At 49.7% G+C, this 17,388-nt stretch overlaps 1 protein-coding gene across 4 annotated transcripts in view; it reads left to right on the top strand.

Moving 5' to 3' along the window:
- Positions 1-16,755, top strand: part of Sv2b (synaptic vesicle glycoprotein 2B) — a 79,666-nt gene extending 62,911 nt beyond the window's left edge. For all 4 annotated transcript variants that reach the window (XM_070043192.1, XM_070043189.1, XM_070043193.1 and 1 more), the window contains exons 5-13: positions 2,115-2,248; positions 2,649-2,738; positions 3,652-3,762; positions 4,792-4,880; positions 6,592-6,756; positions 9,304-9,437; positions 10,268-10,468; positions 10,618-10,777; positions 13,866-16,755. In XM_070043192.1, coding sequence (XP_069899293.1) covers positions 2,115-2,248; positions 2,649-2,738; positions 3,652-3,762; positions 4,792-4,880; positions 6,592-6,756; positions 9,304-9,437; positions 10,268-10,468; positions 10,618-10,777; positions 13,866-14,049 — 1,268 coding nt within the window. In that variant the 3' untranslated portion in view covers positions 14,050-16,755. The remainder of the gene's footprint in view (positions 1-2,114; positions 2,249-2,648; positions 2,739-3,651; positions 3,763-4,791; positions 4,881-6,591; positions 6,757-9,303; positions 9,438-10,267; positions 10,469-10,617; positions 10,778-13,865) is intronic.
- The last annotated feature ends 633 nt before the right edge of the window (positions 16,756-17,388 follow it).

Raw genomic sequence — 17,388 nt, 5'->3', positions numbered from 1 at the left:
GGAGGTCTGCAGCTCAAGACTGCAGCACTGTTTATTTTTAACTTTCCCTAATATATACTATTAGAAGTCAAGAGGTAACATAAGGTTACAATAGTCCAGAAAAACAAGGAAAATTTCAGTAAAAACAGAGTGCAGTAAAAACAGGACAAGGTCAACTGGTAGAAAGTAAAACAAACTCTGCAGACATAGCAGAGCAATCCCGGGCACCTGGTGTTTTTCAAGAAAGCCAGCTCCTTGTACGTGCCTTTAAGTGAGCACAGGGGTCAAGATGACCTTTATTTACTGTCGGCTCTCAACATATAAGTATCTACCTATCGATCTATCTATCCATGAATTATGTCTATTATCTATCTATCTATCTATCTATCTATCTATCTATCTATCTATCTATCTATCTATCTATCTATCTATCTATCATATATATATATTTGTGTGTGTGTATATGCCAGAACTTGGGCTAGCACTCAGGGACTTTTACTCTTGAGAAGCTTTTTCTGTTCAAGATTGGCACTCTACCTCTTGCAACAAACCTCCATTTCTGGCTTTTTGCTAGTTAATTGGAGATTAGAATCTCATGGACTTTTTCTGCCCTGGCTGGCTTTGAACCTTGTTCCTCAGATCTCAAGCTTATGAGTAGCTAGGATTACAGGTATGAGCCATCATGCTCAGCATGTTTTCTAAGGAAAGGAATTGGGAATTTTATCTCCAAATCATTACTACCCTCTAAAATTAGAACTCAGTGTTTACATAGTTTTACCCCTGTGTGTGTGTGTGTGTGTGTGTGTGTGTGTGTGTGTGTGTGTGTGTGTGTGTGTGTACTCATGTGCATGTGAGAGTGAGTGCCGAGACTTGAACTCAGAGCTTGAGCACTGTCCCTGAGCTTGTTTGTTAAAGGCTAGCATTTTACCACTTGAGTCACAGATCCACTTCTGGCTTTTTGGTGGTTAATTGGAAATAAGAGTCTCATTGACTTTCCTGCCCAGGCTGGCTTTGAACCACAATCCTCAGATATCAGTGTCTTCAGTAGCTAGGATTACAGATGTGAGCCTCTGGTACCCAGCAATACAGTTTTGTCTTTTATGCATCAAGTGTCGTCAGTCTATTTTATACTCCTGGTCTTAAAAAAAAATAGTTATTTTTTCTGATCCTTTTTTTTTGGGTCCAGTCGTGGGCCTGAACTCTGGGCCTGGGCTCTGTCCCTCAGCTCTTCAGCTCAAGGCTAGCATTCTACCATTTGAGCCACAGCGCCACTTCCGGCTTTTTTCTTTTTGCTTATGTGGTGCTGAGGAATCGAGCCCAGGGCCTCATGCATGCAAGGCAAGCACTCTACCACTGAGCCACCTTCCCAGCCCACTGAGCCACCTTCCCAGCCCTGATCTTTTTAATATAACATCCTTAGCACTAAATATCATGTAGCTATTTTTTTTTTTTTTTTTTTTTGGGTATGGTCATGGGGCCTGAACTCTGGGCCTGGGCGCTGTCCCTCAGTTCTTCAGCTCAAGGCTAGTGCTCTACCACTTGAGCCACAACGCCACTTCCAGCTTTTTTCTTTTTGCTTATGTGATGCTGAGGAATCAAGCCCAGGGCCTCCTGCATGCAAGGCAAGCGCTCTACCACTGAGCCACCTTCCCAGCCCCTCATGTAGCTATTTCTAAAGAAAAAAAAAATCAAATCTACCTAAGAAACAGGTGAGTTATTATGGGCTAACAGGAGCTTTCACAGGTTAAAAAAAAATATGTGGAGGAATCATCACTTGCATTCAGACTCGATATTCTGGTAACAAAGTGATAATGCCAGGATTTGAACCTTTATCTATGTGATTGCAAAAGCCCAGGCTCTTCCCAGTGTGTGTATGGGAACCACATTGTCGGATCCACTCATCTATTGTAGGACACCTGGGCCATGTCCACCACTTGGCTCTTGTGAGTAGTGCAGCAGTGAACATGGGTGTGTGGGCATCTTTATGGTACCCTGGCTTGTGATGCTCTGGCTGGAGGCCCAGGTGTGATATGGCTGGGTCCTAGGGAAGATCTACATTTGTCCTCAGTGCTTTTTGGGTTACTCTTCTGCCTGACGGAGAGACTGTTTGCCACAAGCCATCTGCTTCTCCACAGGCTGGGGCTTCAGCATGGGGACCAGCTACCACTTCCACAGCTGGAGGGTGTTCGTTATCGTCTGTGTGCTGCCCTGTGCCGTGTCCGCGGTGGCCTTGAAGTTCATGCCCGAGAGCCCCCGCTTTCTGCTTGAGGTGAGATTAGAGGCCCCGTCCACCATGCTGGGCCAACTTCACCCTAGCCAATCACACCCGAACCCCCCCTTTTCCCAAGTGATCACTGCAAGGGGCAGGATCTCACCCCGCCGCCCATCCAGCCTTCCAACTGCAAGTAGTTACTCCTAGTGGGTAGCGGTAGCAGTGCCTGGCATTCATGCCTGGAAGGTGCAACTTTGCTATCCACCCAAGACGGGCCGCGGGAAGGTGGAGACTCATCCTAATCCTTCTCAGGCCCTCATGTGGTCACTGGTCCACACCCGATCTTTCCAGACTCAGGGCTCTTGCACCCTGTCTGGGCCTGTAGGGTTTTCCAGATTGAACATGAGGTTGAACACTTCACCCTTGGGGCTCCTGTGTCATTCTTGGGTTTTTCCAGATGGGTAAGCATGACGAGGCCTGGATGATTCTCAAACAAGTCCACGACACCAACATGAGGGCCAAGGGGACCCCTGAGAAGGTGTTCACGGTGAGTGTGAGCCACGGGGAATCCCGGGAAGGTGTTCACACTGTGTGCCATGGGGGAATCCCAGGAAGGTGTTCACACTGAGTGTGAGCCATGGGGGAATCCCGGGAAGGTGTTCACACTGAGTGTGAGCCATGGGGATCCCCGGGAAGGTGTTCACACTGAGTGTGAGCCATGGGGGAATCCCGGGAAGGTGTTCACACTGAGTGTGAGCCATGGGGGAATCCCGGGAAGGTGTTCACACTGAGTGTGAGCCACGGGGGAATCCCGGGAAGGTGTTCACACTGAGTGTGAGCCATGGGGATCCCCGGGAAGGTGTTCACACTGAGTGTGAGCCATGGGGGAATCCCGGGAAGGTGTTCACACTGAGTGTGAGCCACGGGGAAATCCCGGGAAGGTGTTCACACTGAGTGTGAGCCACGGGGATCCCCGGGAAGGTGTTCACACTGAGTGTGAGCCATGGGGGAATCCCGGGAAGGTATTCACACTGTGTGCCATGGGGGAATCCCAGGAAGGTGTTCACACTGAGTGTGAGCCACGGGGATCCCCGGGAAGGTGTTCATACTGTGCGCCACGGGGGAATCCCAGGAAGGTGTTCACGCTGAGTGCCATGGGGGAATCCCGGGAAGGTGTTCACACTGAGTGTGAGCCACAGGGGAATCCCAGGAAGGTGTTCACACTGTGTGCCAGCTGCCCTTTCCCACCACGCGGCTTCCTGTAACAGCCGCTGTGCCCAAAGAAGATCATTCTTCCAATACTTCCATCACAGTCCTGTCTGTCCTTCCTGTCACTTTGTCATGATTATTCCTTGCATCTCGATGGATGTCTTTCTAGGGTTTCCCTCAGGTAGCGTCCATTAGAAAAATGATAATAGAAACAAATATATTTCCCCCCACATCTTTCTTTTGCTTTCCAGGTTTCCCACATCAAAACACCCAAGCAAATGGATGAATTCATTGAGATCCAAAGTTCAACAGGAACTTGGTACCAGCGCTGGCTGGTCAGGTTCACCACCACGTTCAAGCAGGTACAGTCGGGGGTGAGGGGACGTGTGTCCAGTGGAAGGTGGCGCGGTTGGCATGGGAAGGCTTAGTGGGTGAGAACAGAGACCACAGCTTTTAAGGCAGCGCGATTGCGATGCAGAGGACACAGCTCTGGTTTGGGATGTTCGCTTCCAGCCCGTGTGTGTCTCCAACTGGCCATGTTGTCCCGGGGGTGCAAACTCTCGAACCTCTGTATCTTTTCTTTGCTCTGCTTTTTTCCAAGGCCGGGGGTTTGACTAGTTGGAGCCAATACCCCTCTCTCTAGAAGTATCCATTAATCCACAGGAAAAGAAAAGAGAGAGTGAAACCCATGGCTCTCGGAGGGAGCGTTAAGAGACCCGAGGGTGATTTTTTTTTTTCCTTGTCGGTGGTGAGGCCTGAACTCTGGGCCTGGGCGCTGTCCCTCAGCTCTTCGGCTCAAGGCGAGTGCTCTACCACTTGAGCCACAGTGCCACTTCTGGTTTGCTGCTGGTCTCCAACCATTGGAGATAAGAGTCTCATGGACTTTCCTGCCCGGGCTGGCTTTGAACTGCGATCCTCAGATCTCAGCCTCCTGAGTAGCTAGGCTGACAAGCATGAGCCACTGGCGCCCGGAGGGTGATTCTTTTCTGCGGGAAAATGCCTTTTCTCCAGGGAGCTGGACCCTGGAGGCAGGGAATAAGTCAGCTGCTGGGAGTTGGTGTAGCTGAGCAGCTACCTGTCTAGGGAGACCCCATGGGGCTCAGGACGGACGGACAGTAAACGTTTAGATTCCCACCCGTGCCCACAGTCAAGGAGCAGAGCTCACGACTCTCCGCAAGGCAGTGCTGTGACATCCTAACTCAGGGCGCTTTCAGTCACATCATCGTACGTGCTCTCTGGAGAGCGGCCAGCGAGGGACATGAACTCCCTTGGTCATGGGTCAGCGCTGCCCGCGTCAGGGAGAAACGCGGGGGTCCGTGCCCCCAGCTTGTTGGGGACCATCCGAGAGATGAGCTCTTCCTCCAACCCTTCTTCTCTGATCCGTGCCGCAGGTCTGGGATAACGCGCTGTACTGCGTGCTGGGCCCCTTCAGAATGAACACCCTCATCCTGGCCGTGGTCTGGTTCACCTTGGCGTTAAGGTAAAGTTCTGCCCAACTCGGGCGCCCGCGTCGTGGTCTCCTGGACTCATTGAGGGTCACCACCAAGTGTCAGCACCCGGAGTGCTGGCCTTCTAGATTCAGATGGAGACATTACCAGGGAAGCCTGGCCCTGCCCCCCCTCAAATGGTCCCAGCCCAACTAGGAGAGAATGTTTGTTTGTTTTCAAAGCCAACGACGCTGGATGATGACAGGTTTGGTTTTGTTTTAAAGAAAAACATCTTATTTCTATTTATTCGTGGATAACTTCATTTCCTGGCCTAGGTGATGGATTGCAATGTTGGAGCAACATTCAGCCTTGTACCCTCCGCCTCCCTCCCCCACTTCCTCTGCCTCCTGTACGTAATGGTTGTGGATTTCCTATGCGTACTTCCAGCGATGTGCAAGCAAATAATTATATATGCTTATTTATTTCTTCCTCCTTTCCTTAGTCAAAGGAACATACTTTGCATTTGCTTTTTGTATTCTATGACATAGTCTGGAGCCGTGTGTGGACTAATACAGGGATTCCTTCCTTTTCTTTCTTTCTTTTTGTTGATTGTGGGATTTGAACTCAGGGTCTAGGTACTATGCCTGAGCTCTTTTGGCTCAAGGCTGGTGCTCTGCCACTTAGAGCCACAGCGCCACTTGCAGGTTTTGGTGGTTAAGTGGAGGTAAGAGTCTCACAGACCTCTCTGCCTGGGCTGGCTTTGAACTGTGATCCTCAGATCTCAGCCTCTTGAGTAGCTGGGATGACAGGTGTGAGCCACCAGCGCCCAGCCCCCTCAGGGTTTTCTTTATTCTTCTTTATGGCTACTGCCTAGTAACCTATAGTAAAATATCACAGGGCCTTATCATATGCCAGGGCCTTGTCACCAGAATGCAGGAAGTTTCCACAATGAGGAACCCTGTTTGCAGGCCACTTTGAATTGGGGCAGGCTCATCAATGGATCAGTTCCCAGAAGAGTAACGATCTGGAAGAATAGGAAATTGAGGGAAAGCACTTGTCAACCTACAGTCTCACCAAGAGAGAAGACTTTGAGGTTTGGACAGGCTCATCGCTGAGAAGAAGGGAACAATACGGTTTTAAGTTGTAGTTTTCTTATTATCGGTAGGATTGAACATATTTTTTTTTCCAGGCATAAAATAATATCATTTGCCAACAGAAATAGTTTTGTTTTATGATTTTGCATTCACACATATATAGGATATATAGATAGATTATACATATGCTTATATATATTCTTATATATGCACACACACACACACACACCATTTTTTCTCTTATTTAACCAGTTGGCCAAGATCTACAGCAGGCAGGCAAATAGCCATAGTTTTAGTAGTACCACTGGGTGTCTTGTCTTGTCCCTAGCGTCATATTTCCTTATTCATTAAGATTCTAGCTTTTGAGCTGAGCTATCTCATTTTTTCCCTATGTGTTAAGAAAGGGTCTATGAGCCCATAATCTATTAGAGTTTTTTTTCTTTTTAATCAGAAATGAATTTCGTAATGCTTTCCTAGCCTCTGTGGAGCCAGTCATGATTTTGTCCTTACGCCTATGCATTTGCCGAGTTCTGTCCTGCTAGATTTTCTGATCACAGACGGAGGCACACAGCACTGACAGCGAGCTGGGTGCTCCCTCCCTCCTCCCCCCCCCCCCCCCCCCCCCCCCCGCCTCCCGTTCAGCTCAGACGCTCTGTCCTTCCTGCTGCAGTTACTACGGGCTGACCGTCTGGTTTCCCGACATGATCCGCTACTTTCAAGATGAAGAATACAAGTCGAAGATGAAGGTGTTTTTCGGGGAGCACGTGTACGGCGCCACGATCAACTTCACCATGGAAAACCAGATCCACCAGCACGGGAAGCTGGTGAACGACAAGTAAGTGTGCACGCGCACACTCGCGGTGCCAGCCTGCTCCCTCGCACACCCGTCTGATCCAGGGCGACTGAGGCTGATCCCCCAGCCACCCTCCTGCCCCTCACCACCCCGGCTTCATCCGAGGAGGGTGCAGCCATTCCCCCGAGGACCGTCACCCTGGCCACGTGTCCCCAGAACCTGGTCACTGCACAGGCAGGATCACAAGGCCATCCATGCCCATGCCCCCGCCATATTCAAAAAGCTGCTATTCTAGAAGTGAAGTCAGCAAGCTCACCGGCTTGTGAGGCGTGCATGCATGTGTGCGTGTGCGTGTGCGTGTGTGTATGCATGTGTGTGCGTGTGTATGCACGTGTGTGTATGCATGTGTACATGTGTATGCATGTGCACGTGTGTATGTGTGTGCATGTGTGTATGTGCATATGCGTGTGTGTATGCGTGTGTATGCATGTGTGTATGTGCGTATGCATGTGCGTGTGTGTATGCGTGTATGCGTATGCGTGTGCGTGTGTGTATGTGTGCATGCACAGGCTACTCAGGCGAACCAGGAACTAGCAGCCAACAGCTCTCACTGCTGACAGAAATAACCCATGGCCTGCCTGTCGAGCTACACTGCTTTGATTCTGGAAGGTTCCCCCTGCTGGGGATGCCACTGCCCTGGCCTCTCACCTGGTCCGATCTCGTAGGGTTGATCGCTGCTCTGTGGTCGTCCAGGGCTGTGCGGGGAGCACGCTGGCTGGCCTAGTGTTAGGAGGGAAGTCCCTCTCCGTGTCCTCCCTCTGTCTGAGCCGCAGCACAGTGGAGATGTCACTCTGAGGTGCATCAGCTGCTGACGCTGAGCAGCTCAGTCTTCCAGAATGTGTTGTGCAGGCCCACTGGGCTGTGACTGAGGAGTGGGAAGACAGTCACGGGTCACGGGCTGGTGGCGGGAACACCGGCCCCAGGACCCCACGTCCGTGACACCAGCCACTCCGTACTTACCACTGTGAACTCAGTGCCCCGACTTCCCGCTGCCAGGGCACACGCCCACCCCTCCCCCGGCCGCACCCACCCACTGTCTGGCGTGGGTCAGGTCTGAGGAGGCCCCGGCCCCACGTGGCTTGCACCGATCTCGGCAGGTGTGAAGGGTCGCTGTGGTATGAGCTGAGAATGTGTAGACCCGAAGGGAGAATGTTCTCTCGACAAAGATGTGGCCATTGGAGAAGGCTTATGCTCTGGATCTTTTGTCTTGGAGAGGAATGTGTAGGACTCAGGATAGCTAATTAAAAATGGCGCTCAAAATTTCCAGCTAGCCTTTTTGTTTTGTTTTGTTTTTGTTTTTTTTTTGGTTATTGGGCTTGAACTCAGGGCCTGAGTGCTGTTTTTGAGCCGCTTCTGCTCCAGGCTAGCGCTCCACCACTTTGAGCCACAGCTCCATTTCTGTTTTTTCTGGTGGTTCACTGGAGAAAAGAATCTCACAGACTTTCCTGCTTGGGCTGGCTTTGAACCACGATCCTCAGATCTCAGCCTCCTGAGTTGCTAGGATGACAGGCGTGAGCCACCAGCGCCTCACTTCAGATAGTTTTTTTTAAGATGCTGAAGTTCAATGTCAAATATCTGCCCCTCTTCCCCCCATGTCCAGATGTCCACACACACTGCATAGACGGGGCCGAGTTCCTGTAATCTACCTAGAGCGGCCGCTGTGGAGACACAAACCCAAGGCTGGAGGGAGTGGACGGCAGCTTCCCCCAGGTGCTCTGTCCTCTGAGCACTTTAAAAAAGATTTTCCCCCCAGACTGTAGAGGTGATAGACAGAGGGATTACAGTCACAGAAGGCAGGCAAGGAGGGCATAGCTCTTTGGACAGTGAGTGCTCTGAGCACTCTCCCAAGAGTCAGAAATGGTGCTCTGAGCACACCAAAGTGAAAATGCTGCCCTTGCTCTAAGAACAAACTTTGGAGACAAAGGGATGTGCAGATAACTAGACATCCGCCTAGTGTGGAGAGAGGGGGGAGGTGGGGAGGGAGAGAGAGAAGGAAGGAGGGAGAGGGGGAGGGGAAGGGAGAGGGGGGGGGAAGAGGGAGAGGGATGGGGGGAGAGAGAGAGGAGCCCCCTCTACCAGACTCCCATGGTTCATCCAGGCTCTGTTGTGATATGAAGGAAATAATAATGGCAATGACAGTGACAATAATTCCAATAACAAATCACAAGCGACGCCACCCTCACTGAGCAGGGCCGTCCGCCGTTTTATCTGCCTTAGAGGAACCATTGACACTGATTTCAAAAAACAACAAAACAACAACAAAACTCCGTCAAAACACACAGAATGCTGCTTCTTTTCTTGAGCTGCGCCGCCATCTGCTGGCGGAGAGGGAGATTGCACCACCTCATCTTGGCAAACCCCCGAGCCTGACGGGGAACAGGTTTCATTAGAAAGTTATGCTCTGGAATCTGTCGTTTTAGGGTTCTTGGTCTCACCTTTCTGAATTTTTGTTTCCACTCTGGGTTCAAATCTCCTTTTTTAAAAACTGTGTCAGATGACTCACCCAGGGATATGCGGTCCATCCCACAGGTTCACGAAGATGTACTTTAAACACGTCCTCTTTGAGGACACGTATTTTGACAAGTGTTATTTCGAAGATGTCACCTCGACGGATACCTATTTCAAGAACTGCACCATCGAATCCACCTTCTTTTATAACACAGGTGAGAACACACGCAGCTCCAGGAGCACGTGACCGGGGTGGGTGTGACCAGGATGTAGCTAGGAGCTGCAGGAAGAGAAGGTATTGGTAGACACTGGTGCTGAGCCTTAGGGAGGAGAAATGGATTTTAGCCTCAGAGTTGGCTTACATTAGGTGCACAGAATTCACCAAGGAACTTAGTTGATCTGCCTCTCGGTTGCTTGTTTTGTGGTTGGTCAAGTGGGGCTTGAACTTAGGGCCTGGGTGCTGTTCCTGAGCTCTTCAGCTCAAGGCCAGCGCTCTATCATCTTAAGCCACAGCATCACTTCTGGTTTTCTGGTGGTTCATTGGAGATAAGAGTCTCATGGACTTCCCTGCCCAGGCTGGCTTCAACTTGTGATCCTCCAATCTCAGCCTCCTGAGTAGCTAGGATGACAGGCGTGAGCCACCAGCGCCCGGCTGCCCCTCAGTTTTGATCATATATAAAACAGAAGCAAAAGTTCAGGTTAAATCTCCCGTGACTCTGGACTCCATGTCCATCTTAACGGGTTCCGAAGCCAAGGAGCCTCGCGCTGAGTGAGCTGGCCGTGGAGATCCTCTGTGTCACCCAGCGGGTTCAAATACCACCCGGGACTTAGCAATGACCCTCAAGTTAACGGGAGGCTCACTCTTCCCTAGGGTGGGGATGTGGCAGGTTGTTATCCTTCTGGAAGTATCTCCAGTCATCCACTCTTGGCCATGTGTCGCTTTGATCTGTGATCACCAGCGTGCAGGACTTCCTTCCGGCCCGCCTTGGCCCTCCTCTCCCCACCAACTCCCATGAACCAAAGGTTTCCCTCCTGCTCTCCGCAGACCTCTACAAGCACAAGTTCATCGACTGCCGCTTCATCAACACCACCTTCCTGGAGCAGAAGGAGGGCTGCCACATGGACTTCGAGGAAGACAACGACTTCCTGATTTACCTCGTCAGCTTCCTGGGCAGTCTGTCCGTGTTGCCCGGGAACATCATTTCTGCCCTGCTCATGGACAGAGTCGGGAGGCTGAAGATGATGGGTGAGCCGCCAGAGGGGTCACCTGGGCGGCCCCTTCCTCCCCTCCCCCCCACAGGCACTTCAGGCTTACCTCTGTGGGGAGATGGGCCAGTCCCTGGGGGGTGACAGACTTGCTCAAGACCCCCGCGTCACCCTTCGTTCCTTCTGCAGGGGGGTCCATGCTGATCTCTGCCGTCTGCTGCTTCTTCCTGTTTTTCGGCAACAGCGAGTCTGCGATGATCGGCTGGCAATGTCTGTTCTGTGGCACCAGCATCGCAGCCTGGAATGCCCTGGGTGTGATCACAGTGGAGCTGTACCCCACCAACCAGAGGTCAGTTCTTCCCTGGGGGGAGGGGGTCCCCCTCCAGGACCTGTGTGGGTGGACATCTGTCTACCACTAAGTCCCACACCATGGGCGGCCATCTTGGTCCCAGGTGGTCCATGCACCAAACAGCCCTGGGGTAGTTGTTGGGTTTTTCAGCACGGGGACTGGTGGAGGCGTGGAGGCGGTGGCCGAGGGCCTGAGAACATAGGGTAAGGAACAAAAGCCAAGAGCAGATTACATCCAAGAGAGAGGGGAAAGAGAGAGAAGAGGGCTGTGTAATCAAGAGAGGCGAGAATACACCTGTGTGTGGGAGCAGAGGGGAGGGGAGAGCTGGAATAACACAGGGAGCAGAGAAGTAAAGGTGGGAAGGAGGAATGAAAATCCAAGGTGCTTATACAGCCTGTGGCAGGGATGCCCAAAGTTTACCTTCATTATAGGCAAGCCACATGGCAAAGGGCCTCATTTATAGGCCTACGGTTCACACTGGGACTCAGGAGCTGTTTCTTCTCACCTAGAGGCATTGCGAAATTTAAGGATGACCATGGTGGGCCCGTGGTCAACAAGGTGAACTAGTGTGGGATATGTGTAAATGGAATTCTGAAAAACACACTAACGATGTACCCCCACATTAGCAACAGAGGTAGCAGGACTTGGGGAGCTATGGAAAATTATACCATCCATCTTTTTTTCCCCCAAAAAATAATAATAAGGGGAGGGAAGATGATCAATGATCATTATTTGGCTAGAATGACACCTAGGAAACTCATGAGAGTGAACTAAAGAGACAAGTAGAAGGTTGTCAGTAAGGAACCAACTTAATGACATATGGGTTTGTATATATGTGAGAGAAAAAAAAGTTAAAAAGGCCACTGAAGTCCATCTGATGATAACATCCTTCGGCATCCGTGTGAAACACCCACATGACGAAAACCAGGAATCTATGAAGACAGCAACGATTTCAGTTTATGTCATGATACCTCTTGTTTTTTTTTTTATTTATTGTAAAGATACTATACAGAGGGTTACAGTTACATGAGTAGGGTAATGAGTACACTTCCTCTTGAGCATTGTTACCCCCTCCATTGTTTTCCCCCTACCATCCCCTCCCTCCCTCCCTTCCCCAAGGTTCTTTTTTTTTTTTTTTTTTTGATTGTGATTAAGTGATTACATAATTTCCGGAAATTCACAGTATTGTGGAATAATGATGCTCATTTAAAGTCACAAGTTCATTCTAACTTCCCTGGAGCAAATTGTCTATCACAGTCTGTAACATATAACGGTGTTCACATGTTATATACCATATATGTGATCAGCAGCATGGGGATATTTGGTAGTGGTTCAACCAGATGAGTGGGAGTTCTTTGTTTCTTAAGTCCTGTTAGTTTTGTCGTATCACCTAACATTTTGGATTTAGCATCCACTTATCAGGGAGACCATGTACCGTTTGTCTCTTCGTTCTTGGCTTACCTCGCTCAACATGATTCCTTCTAGCTCCATCCATTTCCCTGCAAATGCCATTATTTTGTCATTTCTAATGGCTGCATAATATTCCATTGTGTATAGATACCACAATTTTTGGATCCATTCATCTGTGGTGGGGCATCTGGGTTGTTTCCATATCCTAGCTATTGTGAACAGTGCTGCAATAAACATGGAGGTGCACGTGTCCTTGTATATTGGTTCCTGTTGTTCAGGGTAGATGCCTAGAAGTGGTATGACTGGGTCGTAAGGGAGGTCAATCTTTAGCTTTCTAAGGACCCTCCAGACTGCTTTCCAAAGTGGTTGTATAAGTGTACATTCCCACCAGCAGTGTAATAGGGTTCCTCTTTCTCCACCTCCCCTCCAGCATTTGTCGTTGGCTGATTTGTGGATGTGGGACATTCTGACTGGGGTAAGGTGGTATCTCAGGGTTGTCTTTATTTGCATTTCCTTCACCACCAGGGATGATGAACATTTCCTCATGTGTTTCTTTGCCATTTTTATTTCTTCATTTGAGAAGTCCCTCTTTAGTTCCCTTGCCCATTTAGTAATTGGTTTGTTAGGTTTGGGAGGGATTAGTTTCTTGAGTTCCCTGTATATACAGGATGTTAACCCCTTGTCTGAGATACCTCTTGTTTTGACAAGCTCATTTTCCCCCCCTAAAATACACAAGTACATCTTCCCTCCAGGAGTTTGGGGAAAGAAATTATTCCCAACTGTGTGTTTGGAAAAGCATGCATGTGAGTATTACACACAAAAACACTAGGTTCCGGGTTACAAAGCTATGGAGTGGCTCAGCAGTAAATAGCAAAGCAAAGAGTGCAGAAATAGGCTGAGACTCTTGGCCTTTGGCAAGAATTCGTTGAGAAGAGGGTGGTGCTGGAAATACTGTCCTGATATTATAGATGAGGTCATGATGGCAGGTCATCATGGCAGGCTAAGGGTTAATATGTTTGACAGACAGTAACCTGGAGAGAAACCCCAAATAATATCCTACAGGATGAGAGCCATCTTTTTTCCAGAGATTAAGCCCGAACAAAAATGAACAATAACTAAATAAGGAGATTAAAGATGAGAGAGCTGAAGGCCACTCAGGATGTCTCTTAGAATGCCTCTTCCTCAGTAGCTGCCACTTACCTTCCATCTCATTGGTCGAGAGGAAGTCCTTGGGCGGCAGCAGCAAGCGGGGCCTGGGAAATGTAGTCTTCACATGCGGAGAAGTGGCCTATAGGGATAGTTTGCTGCCACTAGAGGGCGCTATGGAGCGGGGACACCTACACATCTCTGCTTTATTCTTCAATCCCGCACTAGGAGCACTACCTTTAAACCTTTTAAGAAGAGATGAATTAGAAAAGATTGTTTGTTTGTTTTTAAAGCCTGAGGGCAACTCTCCAAAATGTTGATAGCAGGGACAGCTTTAGATCTCTTTCCATCTTCACATTATTCCGTATTTCAAATTTTGACTAAACAAGAATGTGTTGCTTTCATATTTAGGGGGGGCAGAATCCTCCTTCCCAGATCTCTCTGTCTCTCGCAACCAGGAAAGTCTCCTGTCTTCTTCATCTAACGAGGTGCAAGGGTTTGAGGCGCTGATTCCGCCCCTCTCCTTTTGCAGGGCAACAGCCTTCGGTATCCTCAACGGATTGTGCAAGTTCGGCGCCATCCTGGGAAACACCATCTTCGCTTCGTTCGTGGGGATAACCAAGGTGGTCCCCATCCTCCTTGCTGCTGCTTCTCTGGTTGGGGGTGGCCTGATTGCCCTCCGCCTGCCAGAGACTCGAGAGCAAGTCCTGATGTGAACCAGCGGTGGGGAAGAAGATACGGCGAGAAACTCGGGCCTGGACATGTCAATACAGCCATACTTCCCGCCTGCCACGGTCCACGGCTACACCTCAGCTGGCACAGGCGACAGGCGGAGAGGTTGACTTTGTGATCTCTACTTTAGGACTCCATTTCAGCTGTCCATAACGTTTGTAACTCAGGTGACTGATTTGGGGGTGGCCCCCGAGTCACCCCTTAGAAATCCCAGATCTTTGTGCTTAGCCTCCATCCTCCTTGGCCTAAGGCGGGAAGAGAACTCCCACGCGAAGATACACACCACACAGGGAGCCTGCGTGTCTCCTTCAGTGAGAGGGAAAAGGCCTCTCATGAAGTTCAGGGGGATCCCAGGGACCTGAGGATTCCTCCACTCGGTGGGAAAGTCCAGTCATCACGTGGCTGTTGAAGAACAGGACGCATATGTTTTTTACATTTTAAACATCATTGTCCTCTCTCCCATTGAGATTTGCCATAATAGCATTGAAGAGATTCAGATAGAGAAAACGAAATAAGCGAGATCTTTAGAGACCAACTTCCCTCCCCCCCCACCCCAAAGTCTTCAGCTGTCCTTGATACCATGGTACATTTAAGAATGACATTTATCCCTGTTTTGCTCTAGGCTAAGAAACTCAATGGGGCAGGCAGTCTGTAAACCAAGTTTGTATATAAGTATCTTCCGTTTTCTTTGCACAAATGGTAGCTGCAAGTATTTGCCAGCATTTTAGCCATATTTGGGGAGAACCTGGTATTCAAGGTTCTGAACTATCGGATCCAGGAAAAGCAAGCAAAATTTCTCATAGCCATTGGAGTCGCTGTGGGCAGGATTCACCCTGCAAACTCCCTCTGTGTGCGTGCGCATGCGTGCGCAGTCTCTTTTAATCCAGGTACTTTTCTCCCAGTGGGCAGAGGGGTTTAGCACACAGGTCATTAGGGAAGTTCACGTGGATGGGACCATTTACGGCACGTGACTCTGCTTTTCACCTAGAAACACTTGCAAGAAGCATCCGGTGTCTCTGGCGTTCTCTTTGTAGGTGAGGAGGAAACAAGAGGGGGAGTTGGGGCGTGGGATGGGGTCACACTGGCCACAGTTCTTCCAAGTGTGGATTCTAGCAGCGAAACACGGTGCACGTGTGTCCTGCTGCCCGGGAGGCGTTGAGGTGGCGCACGTGTTCTGGCTCAGGGCCTTTGGAACATAAGCCATTGAACAGGGACTGATGGAATAGAATGGATGATCGAACAGATTTTTTTTCTTCCGTGCTCACAAAGTTCTTTCCTGAGATCCAATGTGGTGCAGGGACAGGGCGGTGGATGGAAGGTTAGAGAGCAGACCCAGGATAAACGTCTTTGCAAGGGTCAGCAAGAGACAGAAGACTGGAACCCAGGGAAAAGGAGCTTTTATCCATCAGAGCTGTCTGGCCATGGAAGGCCAGAGGCTGGGTGTTCCTGTCTGGGGGTGGGGGTGGTGGTGGTGGGGATGGGGGGCAGTGAACTTGCCCAGAGCAGGATCACAAGTACTAGCTCATGACGTCATGCACAACACACCCTAGAACTCAAAGCGCTACATTTCCCTGTCAGAACTCTCCAGAAGCTGAAAAACAGAATAAGAATGACCACCTCAAGGGTTTTGTTGGTTCTGGGGAGATCCTGAGGTCTGGCGATACTTCAAGTTATCTTTCTGTAATTCTCTGAACTAATAAAACAGGTCAGCAGGGGGAAAGAATACATCTTAGAACACCTTCGCCCTCTCTCAATCCGAGATCAACTTTCAGGTTAAAATGCAAGATGAGTTTTACTAGTTAGACATGTTTACTCTGCTTCCCTTGTGCCCTTTTCTTTATTCGGGGCTCTCTTTTTGTACTGTGCAGGAAAGAAATACATATAAGCTCCGATTGACACCCTGACTCCCACAAATAGAAATATTATATATACATATATAAATATACCAGTGTGTATTAACGTTTCTATCAGTGTTTTATAGCCATTAACGGACATAATGCCACATCTGTAGCGGCAGCCAGTATAACATAGCTGTAATATACTTTGTCCTTATTCTTGTGATGTGAAACGCAGAGTCTAGGATCGCAAGAGACAGCTGATCAATGCCTGGTCCGCTTATTATTCAGTGGGATAGTTCAGCTTCACAGGCAGCTAGCAGGCCAGGAATTAGCAAGATGGTGTCTGCATGAGTAGTTAGAAGGATCTTGCAGACTTAAAGTCTAATGTTCTTTTTTTCTTTTTGAGCGCAGGAGTGGCTGTAATGACCTGCGGGTTAATGCCACTTAGTTTTGGGGCTCTGACTTCTGCATTGCCTTTCTGGTTTAAGTATCGTTTAAGTATTTCTCAGGACCTGAGACTTGACCGCTGGTATCTTCGATGCTGTCACTCCTAGCTCAATCACCGTCTCCGTGGCAGGTGGTTGGGGTCGATCTACAGCGTTCCTGCTGTCCCTTTTTCCCTTTTCTTTCCCGTTTCCTCTTGAGAAATTCCCAGTGGCATCCGTGGGGGCGGGGGGCGGGTGACACAGGGGTCCAGCACCCCACCATGGCGTGAGTCTGGCTGTCTTGGGCAATGCATGTTAGGACCAAGCCAGAGAGGAGATCCTTCTCCAACACGCTCCCCTCGGCGGTGTCATCTGTGCCGATTTCTCATCTATTCATTTTATTAAAAAAAATAATAGTGACAGAGGCGTGCCCGTTTGTGAAGTTTGTCACACATCCACTTGAGGACCGGACCGCTTGTGCACCACGGGACTTGATGAAAAAGAAAAAGAATACAAAATGTAGCTGTCAGCAGACACCCCAGGGAAGGGGGCTGGGCATGATTGCTCAGGGACCCCGGGTCTCCTCCCCACTTCTGTATGGGTTCCTTCACCCTTCTTATTTTGGGTATGGCAGCTTGGAGTGGGGCCGGGAGGGGCAGCAAGGTGCGGTGCGGCTGACTTTCTCTGTTTTCTGGACCGAGCCTCTGGTTCAATCCAGAAGCCTCTGGTTCAATCCAGGCCACAGAAGCCTCCGGGAAGTCTCTGTGCAGTGAGTAAAACTCACCAACACGCCTCTTGCCTTCTCTGAGCATGCGCTTAACGTAAACTGGTAAACTAGAAACATTCACCTAAGTCACTGCAGCTGTGTGAAGCTCTGGGCCAGGGCCTCTGGAGCCTCACTCTGTGTGTGTGTGTATGTGTGTGTGTGTGTGTGTGTGTGTGTTTGTGTGTGTGTGTGTGTGTGTGTGTGTGTGTGTAGAGAACCAGGGAAGGGGAGATGGGGAAGAGGGGCCTGATCTCAGCCCCTGAGGGGCTGAGGGTGGAAGGTTTTGCTCCATGC

Source organism: Dipodomys merriami, unplaced genomic scaffold (assembly GCF_024711535.1).
Source record: "Dipodomys merriami isolate MVZ:Mamm:240054 unplaced genomic scaffold, mDipMer1.0.p SCAF_33, whole genome shotgun sequence".
Classification (NCBI taxonomy): Eukaryota; Metazoa; Chordata; class Mammalia; order Rodentia; family Heteromyidae; genus Dipodomys; species Dipodomys merriami.
This window is presented reverse-complemented; position numbering and strand designations above follow the sequence as displayed.